Source organism: Rhamphochromis sp. 'chilingali' (assembly GCF_963969265.1).
Source record: "Rhamphochromis sp. 'chilingali' genome assembly, chromosome: 13".
NCBI lineage: Eukaryota > Metazoa > Chordata > Actinopteri > Cichliformes > Cichlidae > Rhamphochromis > Rhamphochromis sp. 'chilingali'.
Genome location: NC_137940.1, coordinates 9,183,229 through 9,210,640, shown reverse-complemented (window position 1 = coordinate 9,210,640; position 27,412 = coordinate 9,183,229). Strand labels below are relative to the sequence as shown.

The following is a 27,412-nucleotide window of genomic DNA, read 5'->3' as shown; positions in this document are numbered from 1 at the left end:
GACACTCTGTATTATGATTTCCTGCCACATCACATCTGTGTCAGCGGCCGTTCTCATCAATGCAGCAGCCTTCCTGAAATCAAGGTTGTATTTTTGTGTGAAAGGGCTTTCCCCCCCCTTTTCTTCTTTTCACTCCCTGGTGGTCTAAAAGCTCCCTACTTTTAAGAGTGTGCACCATCATCATCCTCTTATTTCAGCCATTTCCTTTCTGCATGTTCTGAAGAGGCTCACTTTTCCATCATCTCACATTAGACTTCCCTCCGACATAAAACCCAGAGAATCGTATTTATGATCACCTCACCCCCTGCATGGTGACCTGACATCACCTCTCTCTCCTACACTTTGTCTCTTTTCCATCTCTCGTCTTATTTTCCCTTCCCACCCTTCTGAGGCTGAGTTACATCTGACATCACTGCATTCAGCTCACGCAGCCCACTGTATTAGCTATTCCGAGTGCATTCTGCACTGCTGCCGCGTATCCAAAGGGCAAGATCTTCACCCTCATCAGGGCGGCCTGTTTTCCCCACATGGCAGCAAAGAAGTGGTTGTTTTGTTTTTTAAAATATAAATCCAATTCTTTAGAAAAGCAACAGCTAAAACGTGAACAAGATTAATTTTTCAGCCTGTACAACAAACGGCGAGCCATTATTTCCACATGGCGTCTGTCCGGCAACAATAGAAACTCCTGCATTATTAATGACATTTTTCAGGGCTTAAGAACACGCCGGAATACAAATGGAATCAAGAAAAGGCCCATTTTCATTTTAAATATGTTCAGTGGGTAGCAGTGGTGTGTCTGTGGTGTCTGTGTGGCTCCGTGCAAATCAAACAGCCGAAAGACAAAAGAACCCAGTAATTGTGAAACAGCCTGGTAAACCACAAGGGGGCCACTTTTATAAAGGCAATAATTGATGTTCAGGCTTTTAAGGCAATTGTACAAACAATTATCACAAACAGTATTTTTATTCCTTGGTGCTTTTGTTCCTGACACAATGCTTTGTAACCCATAATTATTTTACCCGATTCACTTCCAGTATCTGCTCAAAGGAAAAAAATATATACTTCCATGCCTTGTGGACTTTTGTGCAAAATATAAAACATAATTAGACTGAAAACAACTCAAGTGCTGTGGTATCTAACAAAGCAGATATCTCCTTAGATCCGTTTCTGTACTAATAAAGCAAAGGATAGGATTATGTTTGGGTTTTCTGTTTTTCCCGGTGCCGTGGACACCATAATGTCCCCGATGGCTTGAATTATCCTCAGACTTTGCTGTCAACAGTTTTCACAAAGACTTTCTCTTCAGCAAAAAGTATCTGGAATTAAAAAAACAGTTGACAGCGAGGTCCGAGGATTAAGATTGTGCCAGAACAGAGGCCGATATCTCAAAGCAAGGGGGGGGGATGTGCCTTTCTGAAATGCAACAAAGTAGAAGAGAGGCTGCCACTTGAGAAGGCCCCGGAGGCAGGAAACAAGGAGCAAATGTTGTCATCCGTCAGGCTTACCTGCTCGTCACTACGGTGATAGTCGTTGTCCTCCTCTGGTTTCTCCTCTCCTGCCTCCTTATTGGCCGTGTCTTCTGATTTGGCATCACCTGTTTAAAAGACAAACAAACAAACAAGCAAAGAGTTAGAAAAAAAAAAAGATGCTGTTTGTAGGACTCAATCCAGATTCTCTCTTTATGTTTAGCAAGTTAAGAGATTTGAGGGTTACTGATGTCCACTGTGGCTGTGTTAAAAACAGATTTGTCAGGGAAACAGGCAGGTTTGTCTCCCTGCAGTATTTAAAACAGACTGTGCCTGTTGGAGCGTGAAAACACCTCCTGCAGAAGCCCATTTATAAACCAACTACATCTTTGAGGGTGTTAAAGCATCCTCTGTATGACTTATCGTCTGTGCAGGCACGTCTCTAGCACAGGTGAACTTCTAATCAATAAAAAGCGTTCGCTTATTCTGGTCTGCATGAGGAGTGACTTCAGCTCTGAACTTAACCCTGTCTGAGTTTGCCCTTTGTTCCTTTTCTCGGATATGCTGGTTTTCAGAGAGAGCAGCACAGTCTAGTGAACATTAAGGTAAAATAGGAAGAAAAAGGCATTTCTCACAGGCTGCACTGCTGAAGGATAATGTGTTCAGAGTGTTACAAGGCAGGTAAGGTACTGTTTAATAATGCATCACACAGAGCTTTTGGTCTGGCTCTGGGAGAAGTCTGAAGACCCTGGGTCAGCTATATTTGGAGTTCACGCACGCACGCGCTACAGGTGAGATTTTTTTTTTTGTAACTTAATTCTAGTAGAAAACAAGGTTACCTGCATCAATATACGAATTTCACTTGCTTTACATACAGTTCGTTACCAGAAGTAGGCAGGAAGAGATCTAACAATTACTGCAAATTTCTAAAACCAAATAAGCCAGACAAGCTACAGCAAATTTCAAATGTAGCCAAATTGGACATCAAGTTGTCTTCAACCTGCCAGCTTCCTAGTGTAAACTCTGCATGATGCCCGATTGAACGCATAGTGTTCACAGCGAGCAAGTAAATGCCTCATTTCCTGCCTCCCCCGTGTTCTATGGAGACAGCACCCTCGCCTAAAGCAAACCATATTTCTGAAGGTGAGAATGCATTTGACCCAGGCTGGCTCCTGCTGTGTTCTACACATGACAAGGGGCAATTTCAGACAACATCCTGAACTGATTGCCAACGTCTGTCCTGAGATAATGTTGGCGAACTGCTTTGAAAGAATACACGCTAAACTCAAGGGATGCTTATGCTATGATGCACCATTTCTGCAGCTTTTCTGAAAACACAGGTCTGCATCACAAGTCATGTAAACGGCAGGTTTGTCATCTTATTCCAGTGTGGCAATTTTGCTTTTACATCTGGATAACATAAAATGTATGCGTGATGCACTGATCTGCACCCATTTTCATTCTGTTAAAGTTAACTACCTCCATTCACTAGTATATTAACTGAAATTTATTAAGACAAACAAATAACTCTGAACACATCTGCATTAACACATGGATTGTCATCAATCCAGCAGCCCACTGCGCTCATGATGTCAGAGCTTTGCTATTCTAACATCCATCAATCATGTGCTGCTGGGCAGCAGTTTTAAGCCCAGACGTCCCTCCCCTGGGTTACTTCCCGCAACTTATCTAAGGGAATACCAAGGAAATGGTGATATAATATCTCCAGCACATCCTGGATTTGCCCTTGACCCTCCTCCTGGTAGGACTTGCCTAGAACACCTAACCTTTACTTGTGAACATGTGTGCATCACCCTCACCCTCACCCTCAACAATCACCTCCCTTCAAAGAGTGCAAAATACACAGCAATGAAACCCAAAAACCAAACACTCAAGCAGGAACAGAGAAACAAGCAGAAACAACAACAGACGGTGTGATGGTTCACACTGTGACAACACCCAAACTCCCATCAGGGCCACCTGAATCTCCAGAGCCTGAACACCAACACACACAGTGGTTGCGAGAATCCACACGAGCCCAGAAAACTAAAGTGGTCAAGACAAATAGTGAAGACAGCAGTGTGCCGAACCAGAAACATACAGGAAGGTTACACCAGTGCTCAGAGCACCTCCCCTAGGACAAGACCAGAAGGCATCGTAGAAAGATGCCCAAACCACCTCAGCTGTTCCTTATGGTGTGAAGGAGTAATGGCTCTACTCTGACCCCCATCCAAATGACTCCGCTTCTCCACCGCTCTCTAATGGACAGTCTAGACACCCTATTTTTGGAAGGAAGCCTATTTTTGTAGTCACCAAACATTGCCTGTCGAAGCCAAGGGAACCATATCATCTGCCTAAAGCAGAGATAGGATCCTGAGATCTCGGAATCTGACGCCATTCATCCTTTGACTCCTTTAGAAATTCTGTCCATGAAAATTAAGAAAAGAAGCGCTAACAAAGGACAGCCTCGGTGGAGTCCAAAACCCGAACCCCGCTCCTGACCCTAAACCTAAGTGAATCGCCAGTGACCTGGTGGATGTTAAAAGGTTAAACATTTACAGGTGTGAGGCAGAATTATGATGTTCATTTGACTTTAGGTACATCTAAAAATGAAGTCTCATTCGAAGTATTTGATTTTCAAAAATGACATGCTGTCTCACTGTAGAGACTTTTAGATATATATCTAAATCTAACACACTTCCCGATAATTTCAAACCTCACACTGTGAAACAGATGCTCCACAGTTGTCCGGGACAGCTGAGTTTTATATATTTCTCTAGGGATTTTCTTGTTGGCTGTGATATTGTAGTAGTATTGAATTTTTAGATATGAAACTTGGTTATCAAAGTCAAAATTGCATTGCAGTGACAAAATTGCCACATGGGCAAGTATTGCTTTTCTGTAACCTTTAAAAAACAAAGAAATTCGGTCTGTTCTTCCTGGATTCAGTGGATGTAATAACGTACGTGTGTGTGTGTGTGTGTGTGTGTGTGTGGACAGTTTAGTCCTACTCAGACAGATGCTATTGGGAGCACCCCTCTGTGACCATTTTCTGTCTGGGCTAACTGTCACCAATTCCACCAAGTATTATTGAGCTGCTCTGGTGTCTCTGTGGTGATTGTCTCCAGAGTGTGCCTCACTGATTGCTTATCACCAGGGTCTTGCTCTTATTGTTGTGCCTCACCTTCAAACAACTCCTGAGCATCTGAGTGACTCAAACATGAAGTCCTGGCTTTTGTTCGAGGTGATGGCATCGTGTAATGGGTTGATTGCTTGGGTCTGGGGATTAGAAAGACTGAGCAGTCTGTCTCTTCCAAAATTTCTTTTTGTTTCAGAAAAATCATCTACTCTGACAGGTTTATGATTTGTGGGAACTCTTATAAACAGTCGAATCCCAAAGGCATGTACTACAACGTTTTCGTGTGATTCTGCTGTGTAATGGCAGTGAGATGGAGTAAACTGTGTGTTAGTGAGTGGGCGTTTATATTGTCATGAAGTAGAAAAGGGCACTCGACAGACTCATCATCGCCCCATGTCTCCCTATTTTCTTGTGTAAAGTGCTCAGAAAAGAAGGTCATTTAGAGAAATGAGTTTGCTGTATACTAGAGGAGGCCAGATTTTTAACAGTGTTTGGAAAAAACTCAGCTTATGCACTTAAAAGCACAGCTAACACGGCTTAGATCTACTGTGCAAAGGCTTAAATCGTGCAGTATTATAGCTTAATGGCAGTGTTATCAGTGGTTAAAATATTGGGCCTGTTGCACATGCCACGTTTGTCTTAATGTAAGTAAACCTTCAGTTGGGAATAAAACACACACAAGAAAGTCCACAGAAACATCTCTAATATTGCTTTGCATGTTTAGTATATTCCAATCAATCAGCATATTACTGACAGATAACTCTATATTGCAGTTTCTGTGAGAGACTGTGAGACTGAATGCAGAGCTTGGAGGTACTCTGTTAAGCCGCCTTGGAAAGTGTTTGGAACATATTGATAAGAGAGCTGGATTATGCACTGTCAAGGAACAAGCTGCAAATATGTCATACTTAGAGCCAACACTTAAGGAAGAAAATGGGCAAATTATGAACTGCCACTGGTCCCCTGTAATCAATAAAATGTGATTTTTGTTCTGTAATTGTTCATCTCTTTAGGGTATTAATGCACTGAGGGAGCATTTGGATTAAGGTCCCAACATGACTCACAATGTCCCTGATTCAGATCCACATGCAGGTCTGTACTACATGTGCTCTGTTTAATTAACAGACATTGCGTCATTCATTTCCTGAAAACACACTCTTTCTTCCAAATATTACAACCTCTGGTTGTGACTTCTGTGCTCATGGATTAGAAAGTGTCGATCCGTCTTCTATAAAGCGGAAGAGGTTAACTTTATTCAGCTGATTAGAAGGACCTAAAAAAAAGTTCCTAATTTTGAGATTCTGGGTAAATGAGCCTTTAATTAAGTGTAAAACTGCTCAGCTCTGGCAGGAGAAACATTTACAGAGCGCCCACTGTCACCTGTTGTTAGTGCAGTGTGATCTCTGCGATACCATCTGTTAACTTTGGTTTGCTATTCTTAGATAGGAACCTAATGAGGAGCGTCCATTTTCTCAGGTGGGAGAGAAAGATTTCAAGTAAACAAACCAGCCTGCTCGCGGTGATGCTGGATAAACAAATTCTGACTATGACTTAATATTTTTCACCGTTTTGGGAAATCTACCCAGCTTTAAGAGCTACAAAACAGTAGAGCTTCTAGAGGCCAGCAGCTGCACAATTTAAAACTAGATTTGTATTGTCTATTTTAAAATAGAGTACAAAGTAGTTTTTTGTTGAGTAGTTTAAAACCAGAAAACCTCATTATTATTATTTTTCCAGTTGGGGCGAAGAATTGTTGGCATTGACCCCCGTGTCCTGGAGTGGGACGTGGGGCATGACTCAGATGAGCCATCGCTGCAACCGAACACCGCCTGCCTACATAAAATCACTGCCTACTACTTTAAAGCTTTTATACCACATGTATTCAAGTCAATGCAAACAGAATCTCTGTAACTTTAATGAAAGTCCTGACAGGTCTTCAAAGAATCTGGATGCAATGTCAAATCGCTGAGTCCAGATTAAAGATGGATGCAGATAATTTACAACCTGTAAAACAAGTCAACCACAACCAGATGACTAACACATACCCAGGATGCACTTTATCGCTTCTGAGCAATGTGCGTTTTTATTTACAGTGCCTCATACTGCATTAGCTTGTATGTATAGACAGATGATGGTAATATTACATACTCAGCCTAGTAGGATTTTTGCTGCTAAACCACCCCTTAAGCACCACTTTGTGATCAATCTAACCTATGTGTAATATTGTGACACTCCTCGGCTTTCTTGTCTCTCTCAAACATTTGCTGGCGTTGTCGAAACTTTTTTATGCAATCTAAACCATGACTGGGGAACTGTGGCTGTATTTTTAGCTCAATTTGTGGCACTTGCAAAACTATCTAACACTAATGGTGTTGTACAACCATGGTGAGTCTTTTCAAGAGTGGCTATTTGAAAAGACCACTCACCGTGGATGCATTACGGAGAACTGCACACAAGATGGTGTGCCATTAGCCGGCTACCTGACACATGGATGTTATGCACGATGCCCTTTTCTATTCAGACTTCCATTTGGCTCAACACACATGCACGAATGGATTAAATACTATAAAGTTATAACAGCTCAATAGTCTAAGATCTTTTTCTTACATTGTTGAAACAGATGGATGAAATGAAAAGAGAAATTTTGTTGTGCAGTGTGACATTTTCTTTGTTGTGTTTTCAGTGATTGTATATAGAGACGAGCTTTGAGGGAGACCAGACGGTAAACCAATTATCTGAAATTCACTGGAGTTAAAAGGAAGCTTTCAATTCCTTAAAAGGCTGGTAGCTTTAAAATCTTCAGAAACGCACGAAAGAGAGTGAATTTCTATTTCCATAACATGCATTTGGTTTTCTATAGTTTCCTCAAGTCAAGATTATTTTTATCACTGCTCAAAGCTAGAGACACATTTGTTTGTTCAATGGTGAAATGGAGCCCAGGAGTTGCCAACAGAAAAAGAAACAAAGCGTCTGTGCAAATGGTCCTTAAAATGTGTTTGGGTATGAACATTTAGAGGTGTGTGTGTGTATATTCTATAGCTAAACCTGACTTCCAGCGACAAAGCTCGAGAATCCAGAGAGCAGTTCCACTTCCATTTGAACCTTAATTACCAAAATCAGAGAGGGGGATTAAGCTAGCGATTAGGCCTGCCAGCATGACAGCCCTCTGGGTACACATCTACACCAACCCTTGGAAGCGAGCAGGTTTGGAAAAGCCATTGTGCACAAAGAGCAGGCCAGAGGCTCGTTATGATTGGCTAAATTGTCTTTATCTGTACTGTTTAATGGCTTCTGCTCTTACTCTTGGTTGTGCTTCTAATGTTTCTCATTACTGGCCAGAGACTTCATTCTTTACACATTATCAGCACGACATCCACACTGCAGAGGTGAAGTCTCATTTATAACAACATGACGTTAGCATAGAATAGTTTAGAATGAAACATGATAAGCAGGCTGTTCTTTAGGGATCTGTGACCGGCAGGTTTCTCAGTAAGGTTTCTACCCTTCACTTGTCACATTCATTTAAAAAAAGCAAAACAATCAAAATGCCACACTCTTAAAGACTTGGGAACAAACAAACAAACCCATCTACATCCATCACAGCTCGTCTTTTGTCCCGTCTCCATCCAGTCACTTCTAACCGGTCTACAGCAGATGTTTGCCCCTCCCTGAGCCTGATTCTTGCAGAGGTTTCTTCCTGTTAAAATTCAGTTTTTCCTTCCTACTGTTGCTGAGTTCGTGCTAATAGGGGTTCGTCTAATTGTTGGGGTTTTCTCTGCATTACTGTAGGATATTTGTCTAACAATATAAATAGTTTTGAGATGGTATGAGAAGATATGGAAAAAACATAACTGACTTGAATTGAAAATTGAATTCTACTAACATACTGAGTGCAAGTATGTAAATACAATATCTGCACGTTACCATGCATAATTTAAGTATAATATGTGAATGCATATTGTGCATGTGTCTTAGATTGTTTAGGTTGCCAACAGGTAAAATCCGCCCGGACAATCAATACAACATTATTTACACCATTTTTCAAAGAGGCTGCAGGAAATATTTGTTTTCATGCCTGCAGTACTTTTTTCAGCCAGGTTGAGTCCTGGTGCTATTTGGAGGACCTTCAACTCACAGCAGCATCACGTGACAAAGCCAAACAACATCCTCTCGTATGCTGCATTCACTGAGACTGTTATGTGCCACCGTTAAGGCTGTGTTGACTAAAGGTCAAATCCTTCACGTCAAACAAATAAGAGACCTGTCACAGGTGCATGTTAAGTGTTGGTTTAATGCAGAGCCAGCTCCAAACTAGATGAAGCAATAAGAAAGATTTTCTGTGGTTCTGAAAACAGCGCGAGTCTGCAAGGCTAACGTACCGTTGCGTTGATCTAGATGAGTCTTCATGTTGCAAAGTTCTCCTTTAATGTCTCCGGGCACCTCCATCCCCAACTTCTGATAGAATTCCCTTTGTTTCTTTATCTCCGCTGCACAAGAGCCAAAGGAAGAAAAAAAAGAGTTAAAAACAGAAGTCCTTTTTGCCAAGGCTGATGCTGTCATCTTTTTAACATTTAGAGAAGCATGTGTGCACTACAGGGAGCTTGTTCCTTAGGAGTTCTGAGGTTCACATACAACAGCGAGGAAAAACAATATTAAAATGATGCATTTTTCAGTCAGTTTACCAAAGCATGCATGCAAGGGAAAGCTAAAAAGTTACATTTTAAGGAAGGATCTCTTGTAGGTTGCATCCCAGGAAATAAATACACAATACTTACCCTCTTGTAGTCCCGGTACCAACTTATAGACAATGTCTTGCATTGTTCTGTCATGGCTATAAGGGACAAGAAAATAATTAGTTACTTTAACACGCAGTGAAAATTAACATTATAAAAAGGGAAAAGCAACTGAGTTTCAAACCCAGAGATTCAAAAACTCACAGCGAACAAGGTAAAGATGCACTTGTACAATTTCATAACACATTTGCATGTTTTTGTAACTCACAGCAGTGGATCCCTACCTTCAAGTCTGGACTGGAATCCACAAAAACCCCCCAAAAAAACTCAGTCTGAAGTCATGAGATCATCAACATGATAGGAGAGAACGTGGGAAACAATATTCTGCTGTTTCTTTTCTTATCAAAATTCCCCTTGATTTTTTTCCTTTTCTTGTATGTAATGCTGCATAATCAGTCCAGCCTCTGCACGCAGCAGTCTGAGAGGGTGGAATAACATTTGGTTGAACTATTGAGAACCTGTAGATTTTGCGCATCCTGTTATGACATGCTGCAAATGCCCCGAGGTAAAACTATAAGTTCTTGCCACCCTGCACTGTAAAACACTATCCTGTTAAATGACTGAAAATCTCAAGGTGACGTGCAAGAAAATAATCTCACAAAGCCCCAACTGACACCCTCAAAGGCTGATGTTCAGCATGCGCTCTGTCAGAGTGTTAAATGGTTAAATGGCCGCTTCCCCCGTGCTGGTGACATGGTGCACAGTGGGTACGCGTTATGTGTGATGGTGTGTTTTGACACCCAGTGCTGACAGCCAGCTAACAGACAAAGTGTGCTGTTTGTTGCAAGGTTATGGAGGAGAAAAATAAATAAATAAAAATGTGACATGTTTGTCTCCCCTGCTGTCCACTGAGGAGGAGTTATATCAGGGACCGAAATTAGCCACCTAATGCTGAGGATTGATCCCCTGCAAAAAAGCAGGGAAACACTGACCCCTGCTGGACAAAACTGATTATAGCCCTGAGATCTGTTACTGGCGTTAAAAAATGTCCACGTTGTGAGAAATGTAGACAAAAATCACAAATACTTTGTGTGTTTCTGTGTTTTTATTTCCTGATCCCGCCTGGAAGTTTCTGAATCATGAGACTTTAAAAGGTCAAATAAATATCCCATTAAAAAAAAAAAAAAAAGGACAATGAGTGTGTTCATCATCCAGCCCTGTGCAAATCACCTGAGTTATCACTGATAAAGAAGCAAATAAGAGCATAAAGAACCCAACAATTAAAATGTGATTGTGCCAACTAAAACGACTGCAGTCTCACACACCCACATCTGCTGCTCTGATTGGGTCTTATGAGCCACTGCATGTCTTTCCCTCCCCCATGCCACCATGTCCTTATCACATGAGCTCCTTCCTGAAGAAGAGATAAGCCTTGGCTACCAGTGGCCAACTCCACATGGACACTGAGTTACAGGCATTGTTCTCCTCCTTCTATGGACTCGGTTTTAAAAGCCTATGAAAACATTAGAGTGACGTGCACATTAACTCTAAATAAAATGATCCAGCAGCCCTGAACTGTCTCTAAATGTTAACACACATAGAAACCAAAATGTAAATGTAACAAATATATCATTTAAAAAAAAAAGTAGTGGCATGAATCAACACCATGTTTTGAAGTAACTAAATGAGACCAAGTGGCAACAATATGTGCACATTTCCTTCCCAGAGCTACTGATTCCCAAGCTGTTTGCACGCATGTAACCGCAACAATTTAAAGTATGTGAAAACAAAATGGATTAAAACAATCAAAGAAAGCCACATTTGGCGGGCGGAGCGGCAGGATTTGTTCTGCCCAGCTGATTCTCTGAAGAGACATCTGACTGTGATTTTTAAGCCTAAATCTCAAACATCAACTTTGATCAATCTTCCCAATGAGCAGATGGGGTTTTGCTTGTCATCTGCTGGGCGTTTTGCCTTCAAATCACTTGTGATGTTTTCCATCAGCTCCAATTTCCTGCAAACAATGAAGGGAGGAAGAAAAAAAAACCCAAACAGCTGCGCAGAGAGCTAATGCGTTTGAAATGGAGCATTTCCTGCAAAACAATGAGTCTGCAGAAAGCGCAGTTTACACAGTAATGACTAAATTGCTGGTGCACATTAGGTTTGTGTGCCACATTTATCAGACGTTAATGCGTGAGCGCTCAGAGGGGCAGACACCACACGATGCTTCGCAGAGCAGGATTTAACCAGCCGGAGACGGCTTCCAAAAGCAATAAGATATTTACAAAAGTCAACGCACTTATCGCTACTCAATTAACAGACTTGAAGTACAACTTTCCTTTTTCATATTTAGTTATCAAGAAACAGTGGGGAACGCCGAGCTGCGATGCCACTTTGATGCAAAATCCCAGCAGCGGTTTATGATCATAGCTGCAGGATCATCTACTGTATATCTACTTTATAGCAACTGAGCCGCGCTTTATAATGCACACAGACATGTTTGTTCTTTTGAAGATTTTTGAGCATAAGCAAATAAAACATAAAAATAAGACAATGAGCATCTTTGGATCTCAGTGGGCTACAGCTGTTTTTTTACATTTTAAATGTGCAATGTGGATAAAGGGATCTCTTTGCTTTGGTTAAAGAGAAAAATATAATTTAGCTCGTGTATTTTACTAGTCTTTAATAAGAGTAGAGGGAAACTCCACAGATCCCAAAGTTGGGTTTTTTTTTTTAACGGGTGTTCGAAAGTATTACTGCACATCCAAAAAAGGAGAAAAACATGGGAAATAAAAATGTAACCGCCGTCCTTCCTGGTCTGATAACATTTCAGGTGAGCAATGCAGGCAAAAATAAATAAATTATTGTAAAAATCATAGTAATAATTGCATCACTAACAGTAACAACCTTCTGCACCGATGTTATCGTGTAAGGCAGACGGGGAGAGCTGTTATCGTTCCAGCCACAGATTACAGGCAAACCTAATCAATGAAATCACACCGACTTGTGTGATTAATGTGAGAAGCTGCTCACGCTCAGCCCTCCATGTTTAAATGGTCAAAGTTTAATAATACATTGATTGTACTAACTGTACAATGAGCATGTATTTTCTAGACTCTTGTGCAGAAAACAGAGCTGTGAATGGGTGTGGGCTTTAAGTGTTTTTGTGCGAGGTGCAAATCTACAAAAGAAAGCAGCCGGACCACCCCGAGAGGGTTTTTGTTTCCTGCAGAAGAGCAGAAATCAAATGGAAAAGGACCGCCGGCTCTTTGGTCCTCGGCAGTTTGTTTACTGGCAGAGCACAGCTGATGGCACTCAAAGTGTGAATGAGTGAGTGTGTGTGTGCGTTTGTGTGTGTGCACTTTGCGGTGGTTCCTCACTCACCCGATATACTGCAGTGGATGGCTCTGATGAATAACAATCCTACACGTGGGGCACGTGTTGTTTTCCTCCAGATACTTCACAAGGCAGCTTCTGCAGACTGGAGACGCACAGCAGAAATGTACGGTTACTCTTCATCGTGGGCACACACACACGCACACAGAGCATCTTTCATTCAAGGTCTTTATTTGTAGAGAAAAGAATCTGCCACACATTTTTAGATTTCCCTGCTTAATACATGAAAAGCAAACCGTTTTCCTCGGCTTTTTAACACTCGAGTTTGCATTCGTTGATCTCTGTGCAGCGCTGTTGTACTTGCTGTGTAGCTTTATTTTCTTTCTTTCTTCATGTAAATCTACGAATGACCTTAAAGTTCAAACACACTTGGCCAATTTGATCTTTTGGTCAACCATTACACCCCGCATCAGTTGGATTCTTTAAAATGCAACTAAAACTCTCACCACCAGGAGGCAGAGTTTTTACCAACGGGTGTTTTTGGATGTGTGTTAGTATTCTTAAACTTTTTAATGTCTTTTTAGTCCGATCCCCATTTCTTCAACAGGCTTTGCTTTTCCAGGCCATAAAGGAGAATAAAGCAAATAAAGGAGAATGTGTCCTTAATGGTTACACTGTACTGGTTCACCAGCCTGACCCCAGTTCAACTCCACTTGAGAACTCTTAAACACAATATAGCAAGATTTCAAAGGTAGTACTGATTGCTAACAGCTTTAGTTTTATTTTTTGAAGGTGATTAAAGTCAGTCTGTCTGCAAAGTTCACGGGCAAGCTGGCAAACTTAACTAAGGTGAATTTTACCATCTCCAGCTGATATTTAATGGTCAAAGTGACATCAGCTTATGTAAGCAGGCGTTCGGTGACAAGATGATGTAGTTCAGAAATGATAAGCATCAGTGCTCTCTGCTAGACTACATAGGCATTAAAGACAGCCTCTCTCTTTAATCTCAAATATAGCATACATTTATTTTTCCCCACTGTAAAATCTCCTCAAATCTTACGGATTTTTATGGATCTTCTCAATTTAAAAAATAATAACAACAACTTACAACTTTAAAGTCATTATAGAAGCCGATTCCCTAGCTGCACTCACTGTTGAACGATAAGAGCATTAGCTCAAACAACAACCTGCAAATGTTTCCATTAATAATCTCGTCTCCTTTTCCCAGCCAGACAGGCTGCGCCCTTATTTCCTGACCCGGCTCATTCACATTGAGTTCTTATTAAATGGTTGTAAATAAAAGCATCACCCAAGGAAACATTGAAATATTTCTGCTCATTAAAACGGTTGATTTGAGTAAAAGGTGGCTCAGGTGGCACAGCGGGTCATCTCACTAATCACAAGTGCATGTGAAAGAGTCTTAGCTCCAAAAAAAAGCAAACATCACCGACTGTGTGTATAGCTGTAAATAAATACAGGCCACTTACCATTTAATACACGAGACAGTGAGATAATCAAGTAATCCAAGGATGCACTAATTAAAAAAAAAAAAAAAAAAGACATACTGGATCACAAACTGCGTCTAATGAATCTCATACTGCCAACAATGCCTGTGCTTAAAGCAACTGACCCCTCACCTATGGATCCCTTCATGTGTACAGCACATGTTGTGTACAACCCAGCACTGTAATTTGCAGCACGTGGTTCACCACTTTACCCATCTCAGCCACACTTTTTTTCCCCTCCCGTTTCTGTGACAATAGAGCTCGATCTGTCAGAACAGCTGCAGTGGTGACGTGATGTGAATCTCTTTGTCTCCACTCTCCAATGGTGGAGCCTTTCTCCAAGTGAGAGGGAGAGTCAAAGCGTCACGTCTGGACTCAGACGCCTTAAGTGGGCAGAGGGGCTTCCATCTGTGAGTGAAGAGCTCCCTCTGGTGGGCATGAGAGGTACTAAAATGTCTGTGGTTATCTTAACATATATTCCAGCACATGTCTGATACAGGGTTATGTTTATTTTCACTGTTCTGCTCTAATCAGTGTCCAATTTATCAAATCATTTTTTAATCTCCCCAAATGCTGAGTGTGTTGTTCCTGAAATAAATGTGTCAAGTTCAATTAAGCTGCTCCACAGGGGGTGAGAGCACCCCCCAGCTCAGAATGCTTGGACACTTTTTATTATCCTGCATCAGAAAATTGTGATTTCACAAAAACAGCCATCTTAATCTGCCAACATGAGCAGCTTGGTGTGGTTAGCTAGGCAATCTAAAGACTCTCATGTGAGCATTAGAGGGCACTTAAGGTTGTGGGGGGGAGACAGGCCAAGACCTCGACAACTCGGAGACCCCTGCGGGGATTACGAAATGTCAAGTTCAAGGTTGAGGGGGGAAAAAAAAGCAATAAAATGCTAAACAATGTGCAGCCATTCAGCACGTGATGACTTGATTTAAAAGTGAGACTGCAGGATAAACCAGGCCTCACTCAGTATTCAGGAAGTGTTTGGTGACATGTTGGAGGAGGTGAAGCCAGACGCCCTCAAGAGGTTTAAAACCTACTGAGAACTTTATTTTAAAAAAATAAAAATAAAACAAAATACCCCATCGGGTGCCTAGTTATTCAAACTCAACCATCTCATTTGCTGAAAATATGAAGTCTGCACTGTTTCATTCTCTTTCAGCTTTGATTGTGGAAAAACTGACATAATGGCAGTGATGCAGGTTTTAACCCTGTAAAGACGCAGCCACCTGGCTTTACATGTCTGGTTTGCATTTTGTATGCTCGAGTTATCTTTGTCTAATATTAAACTTTGTGTGATCAGATCTGTGACAAATCAGCAAAAAAAAAAAAAAAAAAAAAAAAAAATCAAAGAAATTCAGCAGCAGAGTAAACATGATTTCTTGTAAAGTTATAAAAAACACATAAAAAACAAAAACAACATTTCCTTCGCCTTTGAGGTTTCAGCGCCTGATGTCGTCAAGCCTTTTATTTCCTCTTTGTTCTTGGTTTTTTGTCGTTTTCATTTCTTCTGCAAAGCTCCTTCTACATTAAAAACATCAACTTCTTACTTATTGCTGCCAATACACGGAGCAACTCTCAGTTACTCGCCCACTAATCAAATCCGCGATCAAATTGGCTGCTGACCAAACTTTCAAACTCCATTAAAAAGGCCTTTAATCTGTAAATTACCTCAAATGCTCCAAATGAAAGCCATTCAGTTTCATCTTGTAAGACCAGAAAACATTTTAATTTCGGAAGCGCTGCAACTGAAGCTGCACTTTAGCTTCTCTTGGCCTTTGAGGAGTCCTGGATTACTTTGTTTGTTTACTTTTCAAAAGCACAATCAGCTCATACGCAGTAGTTATTATGAACTCTGCAGCCGTTACGATCAGACGCCGGTGAACACACAGAATCAGACTTTCTTCATGAGCGCCGTCTGGTTTCACGCACTAGAAAGCACAAACCAACAACAACCAGTGCAACGTATCTGACTCTTTTCCTCTAAAGCAGCTCTGCCAGACGTTGCTTCTGTTTTTACATGCCGATCATGCCATTTTATTAAATACACCAGCAAAATACATTAAAATAGGCTCTACCTTTATGCAACTCAGTTTTCCGTGTCTAAACAGACGACTTGAAAAGGTTTAGAAGTTCCAAGAAATTTTTAAAAAAGTTTTTGATATCAGTTTTTGAATCTGATTTAACCAAAACCATTTTCAGTTGCATTTTTCCGACACGTACCTTGCATACACATGTTCTCCAATATGAACCAGTCCTCTGCAAAGACTTCTCTTTTTGGTTCCTTCTTTTAAGAAATGGCTCTTTATGTTATGCAATGTCATGACTAAGACCCCAAGTATCTTAAGATTTGATGTATTTACCCAATAACAAAAACCTTACAGTCATCATCACAGGTGAACTCTGTTACCTGATTGATTTTTTTTTGTGCACTAATGAAGTGGTCACTCTGTATTTCAGCAACAGACTGTCTAAAACCAATCCTATTATCACCAAAACTGTACTAACCAGCAGGTGGTGTAAGTGTGGCCCTTATATCTGGAGCTCATGTTAAAAACAAAAAAAAAAACAAAATTAACATTAATTAAGGTTAAGACTTGCTAATATTAAAAAAAAAATAAAAAGGTAAGAAAGTGTAGCCACGAGAAGCCTCTTCATGAGACAAACAAAATGTGAGCAGTCAAACTTAACGCCTTTATAATCAGTCCTTCAGACACTGGTTAAAGAGTCTTTTTAAGTCCAGGAAACTTTAGGAGTTAAAGGCAGGATCAGAATGTGTGTGTTTGGGGGGGAAAAGAGGGATTAAAGTTTTGTGTTTGTGGAAAACAAGACCAATGCATGGATAAAGAACCTAAAAGTGACTTTTTGCACATTTCTATTGCACTATTGTGTTTGTGTCTGGTGTTGCAGTCTTTGTTTTTTTGGTTTGCTATTTTTTGTATTTTTTGTATATTTTTTGTATATTGCACTTTATGTAGTCCTGTGTTGATTGTCTGTTATATTGTTTGTTGTACGTCATATTTAGCACCATGGTCTTGGAGGAATACTGTCTCATTTCATTTTGCACTGTACCGCTGCACATGGTTGGAATGACAATAAAACCACTTGACTAATTTTCAGTTTCAGATAGGATGGGAAATATCCACAGTCCTCACAGTGATGAAAAAAAAAAAAATCCTGAATGCAGATCCAGATCAAACGTCGACCCAATCATCACCTCTGGCACAATTTTCATTGTGCCAAAACTGAACTTTTTACAAAACCTCTTTGGCTGAGTTAACATCAGTGACAGCTGCACTGACTTCGCACAGCCTGCCTTCACAAACATGTAAACTCCTTTAATTACACTGTATGAGTTGAGCTTAAACCTGCGTCCCATTGCTGCATCCAGACTGGAAGCAGTGGGCTGCTCACGCATCGCTTTGAAGCTGGTGGCCGATCGCTTGCAACATTTCAGGCTCCAGCTAATTAGGCGATCCTCTAATGTATATACCACCAGGCCACATGTCGACTAATAGTGTTCTTCACTCTTATTGGTCTCTTCAGTTGCTCGCCTGGAAACTGAGAAAAGTTTCTCTCGGGCCCCGCCCACTTTCTGTCACCAGCGGTTATCACTATGGTCACTTCTGGTCGCGTCCAGTGTGGACACAGCTTTGATTAAGAGAGGGTTTTTCATCATTTTTACTGAAGACGCTGACTAAACTCTGTTTTTAAGGTTACGTCCTAAAAAAACTACTTATTTTCATAGAATTTGTAAGAGAACTCTAAAGATGCTCATGGATCCAGATGAGTCTTTGTGTCTGGGTTAAGGCATTGGATCAGACAAGATAACACCTCTACCTGCAGCATGAACCAGGTGTTATCACGGCACTTTATTGAAAACACCCAGCTGATGCATAAGAGGTGACTTAGTTTGATATTTTTATGAGACTAATAAATGTGCAGAATATCTGGTCTGCCCTCTTGTGAGTCTTTGTACGCGCATCTACTTCATATTCAAAGCCATTTGTTGGAAAACACCAGCACAAATAAAGATTGTTTTGAGATTATGCTCTGCAGAAACAGTAAAGGAAGAAGCAACAGTCAACCTGACCAACAGAAACAGCAACAAGCGGCGCTGCACAGATATCAGAAGCATCGCTCAGCCTCCAGGATTTTTTTCCCCGAACGGCAAAGAGTCAAGAAAAATCCTGGGAGACAAAAACAGCGTGTGTGTGTGTGTGTGTGTGTGTGTGTGTGTGTGTGTGTGTGTGTGTGTGTGTGTGTGTGTGTGTGTGACACACAACAGAAAACTTAAAAACAGAAGCGAGCAGATGAGAAAGAAGAAGCGAGAGTACTTGAAATCACAGAGTGAGGGGTGGGGAGGACCTACAGGTGTGTAAGCACTCTGTGACGGTGGTGGCATCAATCAGGTAGCCCTCACACAGACGACATGTGATGTGGGCGTTGATGTGACACAGCTTTATCTTCCTCGTCAGCATGTCGGGGTTCTGGAGGAGGAGACAAATTTAGCAGTTAGCCATCTTTCACGCTTTCGTCAGAACAGGGTTTTTAATCTTTTGATGCCTTTGAAGAAAAAGTTTTATAGCCTACTGCAGCTATTTAAGCCCTGCTGTTCCCTTCAATTTACCTCCTACCTGAGACAATCCAGGTGAATCACCAAATGCTGGCAGTAATGACTTCGAACTAACGACGAAATCGGCCGAGCCTTTAGCTGAGCGTAGCGGCGCTCTCAGACAGGCTGGCAGAAGAGGCTGCGGGGGGAGCTGCTCATCTGGTGATTCATGCTTTAACAGAGCTGCACGGGAGCTATGTTGAAAGCAGTGATTTGCTAAACAGGAGCTGAGTTTGCGTTGAGTAACAGCATGACTAACTGTGGTTTCACTCTGCGAGGGGCATCTTTAGGGAGTCGACCGTTCTCACAGAAACTCTGCTCGGGTGTTAACGGTCAACTCACCTGTCAGACCAGAAACTTCACTTAGTGGCTGCTAAAAATGTGACTTTAAATCCTTTTAGATCTGTTTAGATTAGTACAAATAAAATTACAAACAAGACAGATCTTACTGGAAAGTTGAAAATTATGTACTAAATAACTAGAGTTTCATCTTTTTTTAATAAATGCTTAAAATTAGGCTAGAAAATCTCAACTGTTCCTACTCCAGTTTAAATGTGTGTCCTCTGTTAAACTACTGTAATCTCCTACAGTTCAGAGCTCCTACAGTCGTCACATGCATAAAGCCTCAAACAGCTGTGTGCTACATGCACACTGCCCCCGCTCGCTCGCTCGCTCACTCACTCACTCACTCACTCACACACACAGGTTCGTTTGCTTTGGGTGGAAACCTTAAGTTTACAGTTGACAGAGTGTCGCCTTGATAAACAGAACTGAGGCTCAATCAAAGATAAGGCGACAGGCAAAAATGGCTTTTATCTTTCCTTCTGATTAAATTTTTTTTTTTTAAACTTAACTTCAGCCTATTTTGATTACATCAAGCAACACTGGTGACCCCATCTGATCAACTCCACCTGATAATCTTTTATGTAGCATTTGTGTGTCTGTCTGTAAATAGTATAGCTTGAAAGGTTTAGAATGAATTCTGATTACACTTAGGTAGGTGTAGGTGTGTCGAATGGGGTCAATAAAATTTGGCTTACGTCCATTGTGGTCCTTAATGTCAACTTAATCATTTATTTATAATAAAAAAAAAGAAAAAAAAGACAAAAAGCCTTAAACTACAAAAAAAGAAGCACTCAGAGAGCTCGAATCTTTTCTAAATATTCATTTTGAGATTGAAGAGATTGAGATTTTAAGTCTTTATATGGTACTATCTATATGTTGACAAAATACCACACTTGTATAGGTCACTTTCATAGTTATAAGGCTTTTTGTGAATTTCTGATAAATAAATCATTAAGTTGACCTTGAATTTCATTTAGCTCTGTCTTGGTTTTGCTGCCTCCACGTGCAAACAATGAGCAAAAGGCATATTCAAAATCCATTTTTATATTCTGGTGGTTCCGACACTGTGTGGCCTTCCTCCACGCCCTGCTTTAGTCAGTCTCATTCAGATCGAGACGGATGTACTGACTTAGTTACAACTGAATTACAGTGGGGAAAACTACCTGGAAAACTACCTGAAAAGCTTTATTTTTGTTTTTTAAAACTTGCTCTGATCTCCACTGTCACAGATCGTTTTTAGAAGAGGATGTCTGAGTGGCATCTTTCTCTTTTATGTGACTGGATCTAGCCCTTCAGCCTTGAAGAGTCACCCTGAGGAGACCCAACACTCTATACATGTTTTTATGGTTTAGTAAATTTACCATAAGGATCAAATGTAATTAATATGCAAAAGTTGCAATATTTCCTTCCTGACAGATAAATCAGAGACATAAAGGTTGACAACAGCAGACTGACTGCTGAGGCCAAATGATCAGATGTGCAACAACCAGTAAGGATACCTCAGATAATGGCCAGCTGCACTCAGTGAAGGAGACAGTGAGACAGCCAACATTCATTATTTAGAGGCTCAAAGCTGCTCAGAAATCCTTCCTGAGTGTCAGACCGATTCAAGAGTCTCCACACCAGGATGGAAAACAATCAAAAATGTTCCTCAAAACATCAGGTTTTCACACAAGTTTAGAGACATTTAAAGAGTTCGTAATGAACAGCACTTACTAATGATAGAAGAAGTTTGTGGTAAGATAATAAATAAAATATTTTTGATCAAAGGTAAATACTGAATAAAATTTTTCTAAATTTGAAACTTTATATTTTAGCTAGCATAATATTAAACTGAACATCTGTTATTTATAATTACTTCTGGGGGGGGGGAAATAAATAAGTAATAAACCAATTTTTCAGGCAGAAAAGCAGTTTGATGCAGAATCAAATGTTTAAGTTCATTACTAAATAATAAATATGATGTTAATTTATCCATTCAACTCTTTAGCTGCCTCCCAAAATGTGAACTTTTCAAGTAAAGCACTGAAAAAACACCACCGGAGTGAAACCTTTTCAGTTTCTTATTAGGCCGGAGGTTTCCAAATGTTGTGCAGTAGTTTGAACTACAGTTTTTCACAGGACTGGATAGTCAGATGAAGGCACATTTCTAGAGCTAACTGTAAATCTACTAAATAAACACCTGATTCAGGAGCTTGTTGAACCACTTTTAGCAGCAATACATTGAATTAATCATTTTCTTTATGATTTTATCAGTTTAACACATCACTGTGGAGGAATTTTGGCTCAATCGTTTTTCCAATGTTGCTTCATTTCAGTGAGGTTTGCATTCATGCGCAGCTCTCTGAATGTCTAACTACAGCAGCTCAGTCAGGCTGAGGTCTATTCTGTTGTAGATCTGCTGCTGTGCTTGGGATCATTGTTCTGTTATACGACCCATTTTGGGCTAAGCCTTAGCTTTCAAGCAAATGGAAGATGAGCTCACATTTGACTCTAGAATACTTTGGTACACACAGGAGTTCAAAGTTGACTCAATAACTGCAAGGTGCCCAAATCCTCAGCCCTCTCATCGTGCAGACGACTGGTGTGTCTTTGTGCTGATATGATGTCTTTGGTTTTGTGCATCATGGACAAACGTCTCCACTTTGGTCCAGAAGTCTTGTAGTTTGTTCAAATTCAGCTTTGCAAACCTAAGCCGTACTGTCATTTTCTTTTTAGAGAGAAGAGGCTTTCCTTTCAGACCTTCAATACTTGTTCAGACTTTTTCCAATCGTACCGTCATCTGCTTCAACCTTTAGGAGGATACCAAGGCCTGTACAGTCTGAGATGTAGCTCTCCATTTTTTTCCTAGTTTCTCTGAGCAATGCACAGTCAGACCGTGGGGGGAAATTTGCTGGGACATCCGCTCATGGGAAGAATTTTGCGAGTTAATTTAACATGTGCTTTTGTTAAAGTAAATGGTAAATGGACTGGTTCTTATATAGCTCTCTATCTGAACGCTCAAAGCGCTTTACACAACTCGTTCATTCCCATTCACACAAGCACTTTTCTGCGTTTTTAGTGCTGTCTAACTAACATTCATACACACATTCACACTCTGATGGATGCATCGGAGAGCAACCTGGGGTTAGAGGTCACACTCGCTGACGATGAGTTAATCAAACTTATGTGTCTGCTGCTTGCCTATTAGCAGTAAAGCTGTACATTTTTTTAAACCATACTGCTGTATATAGCTCAAAGAAGAAATTATGATATTTTAATCAAATGAAGGCTATTTTCTGTAAACATGTCAATAAGCGTCCCTTGAAATTTTGGCTCATTCTTCGGTCTCCCTTGGACATAAAATGTTTGAAAACCACTCAAATGCTCAACAATTATTTCACCATTGTTATGAATCATAACACCAAAACAGAACGTTTTTAGAGGACAGTTAATATCACAGGTTATACATAAACAGAAACTGAAAAGATGAAAGGAAAAGATGCTTCCTGTTATTGTGAAAACATTCTAACTTCTTCAAGCACCGATAAACCTCACAGAGCGATTCTTACCCCTAATACCGCCATGCGTCAACTGTGGGTGGTGCAGCAGCCACGTCTCTTCCTGTGGTTGTGCGGCAGTCAGTGTTAGCTGCTCATCCTGAAGAGCCTCTTATCAAAGCCTACAAACACAGAAAGAAGCAGATTTAATATTGTAAATAATAAGTAATTATAGCAACAGGGCCTTGCTTTAATATCTGTGAATCAATTCACCTGATTTTGATGGTTTAAAAGATCATCAGTGTTTTATATATGAAAAAACTGTGAATAAAATATCAACCATCTACCAGCACGGCTGTGGTTCCTACAGGTCTCTAAATCTGCTGTCAGATTTTAAGCATCCGTCCTTCTGTTAACTTGAGCTGCTCTGCATAATCATAGAGCCAGAGTACCAGATATTTAGCCTAATAATTATTTAGATTTTTAATTATTAAAATAACAGCTTTATATTTGGTTGTGGTTTACTGAAAAACCAAAGAAAGAAAGCCACCCACAGTCAAAACACTCTGGAAAACTACACATCTCAGTACCACCCACACGCCACAACGACTGCTCGGCCAGAGGGAACACACACACACACACACACACACACACACACACAGCAGGATTGACTGAAACCCCGCTTTAGTTTAACATTGCACAGCGTTCGTGAACGTCACCGTCGTCCTCCACACAGGGAAAGCGGCCATGCTGCAGTGACTGGCTCTGCCGCCGCTGTGTGATTCATCACCTAATTGTAGGAGTCCAACCACACCAGTCACGATGGGCGAACACACACCACCCCTAACACACACATACACACTCACAGCTTCAAAAGAAACTGCCTTCAACGGTGAGTCTGCCAGCCTTCCTCTGTCTGCTCATCAGACCATGAAATTAGCCCAGTTAGTCGACAGAGATGACATGCGGCGACGGTTGCTGAGGACACACACACACACTGTATGGCGGCCTGTTACAGATCGGCAGCACGTCGATGAGATTCACACACATGTTACAGTCACATGACATCCAGCAACCTTTCTGTGATGTAATCTTTGATATTTCTTCAGACGTTGGGTTGAGTTCAGAGTTTCCAAAGCCTGAGATGACCCCCACCGGGAACACACATAAAAATAGCTTTAAAAAATAAAAAATAAAAATAAAAATAGAAATGAGCTTAAAAAGGAACCAGCATGAAACATCATTTTACCCTAGCCTCATCATTTGGCACAATATGTGGATGACTTTTAAATGTAAAAATCCACCAGCGCCTTGTGTATCTACTCCTGTGGTGGATGCTCAGACTTAATAGTTAGGTCAGTAGAGGTACCGATAAACTCTGTGAGCCAAAAGCTTAAACTTAAGACTGCTGTAAACACCATGTTCATGACATTTTGTTCTTCTTCTTTGTTCGTCTATTACGTCAGAGTGAAGATATCCTTTATATGGTTTTCTCAGAAAAATTGCTGCAGCTTCAAGTTCAAGGGCAGCCAATTAGGAGAATGATGGCTTAAAGGCAGGTGTGGGTTATAGTTATATTGGGACTCAACTATACTCTGTTGCAGACCCGAGGGCCTAGTAGTCCTTCCTGTAATACTATACATGCCTATAGAGACAGGCATGCAAACATCTGACGATGAAATTTGCATCCCACAGTCCCTACTGCTCCGTGGATACGGAAATTATAATCCTGGCCTTGCCGGCACCAATTTATGAAGAGATATATATTAAGCAGAATTGAGTTCAGATTATTGGTGGAGCCCTAGTCCTAGTTTCTCATGCAGCCTCTGGGAAAATTAATTGCCCAACGCTGATTTAAAGGGATGCAGTAGGGAGCTAAAACAAATTGTTCAGCAGAAAGACTGACTGAGTGTCTCCATCATGCAACGTTATCAGATAAATGAGGCTCATTTGTCCCATTTTGAGTCCAATAATAAACACATAGGAATAAAACTCTCCTTGAGGCATGTCAGCTGCTTTGAAATACACATTTGTACACCTGAACTTTACATTTCAACATAAGAGACTCTCACTTTAATGTAATGTTATATAACATTACAGGCTTCCTGCCAGTTTTGAACCATCATGTTCCCAGAGGTGTTGGATGTAGTGTTGGTCATTTCTTCCACACAAGCCCGATAAAAACTGCTTCTTTGTAGCCGAATGCGCACTGCCGACACTTTCTAAAATTTGTCATTTCTTGCTTTACCTTAAGTGACTAATTAGGTATTTAAAACTTAACAATTATTGGCCCATAGCAGCTCTAGTATGCTGAAGCATCAAGACATAACTGATTAAAAACAGAAGAGGAAGTGTCCACAAACTTCTGGCACTGCAGCGTGCATGTGAGATTAGTTTGCAACCTCTAAACAAAACAATTACAAACCTGTAGCAAAGTCAGTCTTCCACATCGTATTGGAAGAACACGCATCTGTATTCTTTATGAACACGCTGTTCTGAGATCACGTCTTTATTTGGACAGCATAGGGGAAAAAATACCTTCAGGCTGTCAGAGCTTTGCTTTGAAATCATATTTGACCATCTATGTCTGTCTGTGGGATGGAATAGAGATGAAATATACAGTATATATAAAGCGTACCACAAAACAAACCACAACTGAGCTCAGCTCAGTTCAGTGCCAACTTGAGGCCGCTGCATTCAGGGTCATTTAAGGATACCAGCTATTTAAAAGCTGCAGAAAGCAGCACAAAAGGCACAGCGCTTCTACCATTATATTAGAGACACTTCCACCATTGTCAACTATCAGATAAAAGCAGCATCCTGGAGGACAAGTGGGTAAGACACACAGCTTTTAATTGCAACTACCATTATCAAATTCATGAAAGGTCTCTGATGCATTTCAGTCTCCTCTGTGTCTCAGCTCATTTCCTGCCCGTCTCACCTGTCAGCAGCAGAGGTGGGAATCACAGTGACTTACAATCTGATACCATCATTTCACATTGCCCGCTGAATTATGCATTTATTCACCGCGTCATTGTTTCAGTGTGTGCACCAGTGGTGTTCGGTTTGAACGAAGCATCAGCTTTATTAATTAGTGCCACACTACAGGCATCTGGCAACACAGTAACAATCTGATACCAGGGGTAATTTGGTGAGCTGTAGGTCACATTGGGCGATACACATATGTTACACCCTGGACAGGTCGCCAGTCCATTTAGTACTCAGAGCAACAACTGCTCACCCCTGAAGCCAATTTAAAGTCACCAGTTAGGCTAATGTCTTGGACTTGGGAGGAGGCCAGAGTACCTGGAGAGAACCCACACAGGCACAAGGAGAATATGCAAAGAAATAGAAAGGTTCTACCCAGCCAGCAGGTATAATGTGATTCTCCTAAATTATTTGCAATATAGTTTCATTTCAGCTTTCCTGCATCTCAGTTTCACTCCAATGTGTCCTCACACATAAATCTCACGTGGAGTGAATCTGACTGGTGAAGTGAAATAATCAAAAAAATCAAGCTGACATTACCACATTAAGATTACTGCAAGCACAATACAGCATTGTGCTTGCAATGCTTCCCGACAAGGGTTATGAGCAAATCTGCTGGGCTCCACGGGGTCTTAGTAGGGCTGAACGATATATCGCATTTGCGATAATATCGCGACATGATCAAGTGCAATTTTCTAACCGCAAAGGCTGCGATTATACTGCGATTATAAGGCTGTCCAAATTACTACCATATCCCAGAATTCATAGCGCGGCCCAGCCAAACTCCAGTTTCCAGCAATGGCGGCCGCTACTAAGTTTTAAAATTACTCATACTAATCTTTCTGGGTCACAAAATAAACTTTTAACATATTTTCAGGCGAGAAAGTAGTTGTGTAAACATCAAATATCTGCTCGGTTTATCAAGATATCCCATATTTGCAAAAGTGCTTCGACGTTTTCAGAGGCGTCTGCTACCCACGAGCTCGACAGCTAGCCGGGAGCTCGAGGGTTACTGATGCGGCCGAGAACGGCATAACTCCCGGCACATCATTTTCAGATCACCGCGGAGTTTCGCTGCTCGGGTTAAACGTAATATATAAGTCACTTAGACAACCTAAAAATGTTATTGTTGGGCTTTTTTCAGTGTTTTGTTTGTTCGTGAGTAAATCGGTTTGGCTGAGATTAAAGTTATTAGATTAGATAAAATAAAACTTTATTAATCCCCCGGGTGGGTTCCTCCTTGGTTTTCACACAGCTGACTAAACGTCAAACAGAAAACTTATTAAACAGAAGTATGAGACAGTCGAGAATTTACGCCAGTGTCTGGTTATATTTTAGATAGCAAGAAGCAGACGGCCGAGTTTATTAAACTCCACCGAGACAGCGGTGACGCTAATCAGAACTAGCCTTCTGATTCAGAAGGCTAGACCGTCCAATTTCACGCCTTTAAACTTTAAAGGCGTGTTTGTGTGTGTGTTTATACAATTGCTATTATGTTTGCACTTTATGTGTAATGTTACTGACTGCAGAGATCAGTAAGATGTGTGTATTTTTTATTTATTAGTTTTATTTATTTAATATTATTTTTTAATTGAATGACTGTCTAGTAGTTCACAGATGTCGAAAAACTGAGTGTGGTAAAGCCACTGATTTTGTTTATGTATATTTCTGCAATCTGCACATTGTACTGACTTTCATTTTAATGTTTACACCAGGGTTCCTTGTCAGCACTTTATGCTCAGATGTTTGTAAGCTAAAAATAAACTATTGTGTATGTTCAAATATACTGTTGTGATT

General features: G+C 40.7%; 1 protein-coding gene across 2 annotated transcripts in view; it reads right to left on the bottom strand.

Moving 5' to 3' along the window:
• The window catches only part of pcgf3 (polycomb group ring finger 3), a 72,526-nt gene that overhangs the window by 7,685 nt on the left and 37,429 nt on the right, over nt 1-27,412 (bottom strand). For both annotated transcript variants that reach the window (XM_080900726.1, XM_080900727.1), the window contains exons 2-7: nt 22,700-22,809; nt 18,561-18,678; nt 12,723-12,819; nt 9,381-9,436; nt 8,985-9,092; nt 1,506-1,594 (exon numbers count right to left, since the gene is read on the bottom strand). In XM_080900726.1, the coding sequence (XP_080756852.1) occupies nt 1,506-1,594; nt 8,985-9,092; nt 9,381-9,436; nt 12,723-12,819; nt 18,561-18,678; nt 22,700-22,714 (483 nt within the window). In that variant the 5' untranslated portion in view covers nt 22,715-22,809. The remainder of the gene's footprint in view (nt 1-1,505; nt 1,595-8,984; nt 9,093-9,380; nt 9,437-12,722; nt 12,820-18,560; nt 18,679-22,699; nt 22,810-27,412) is intronic.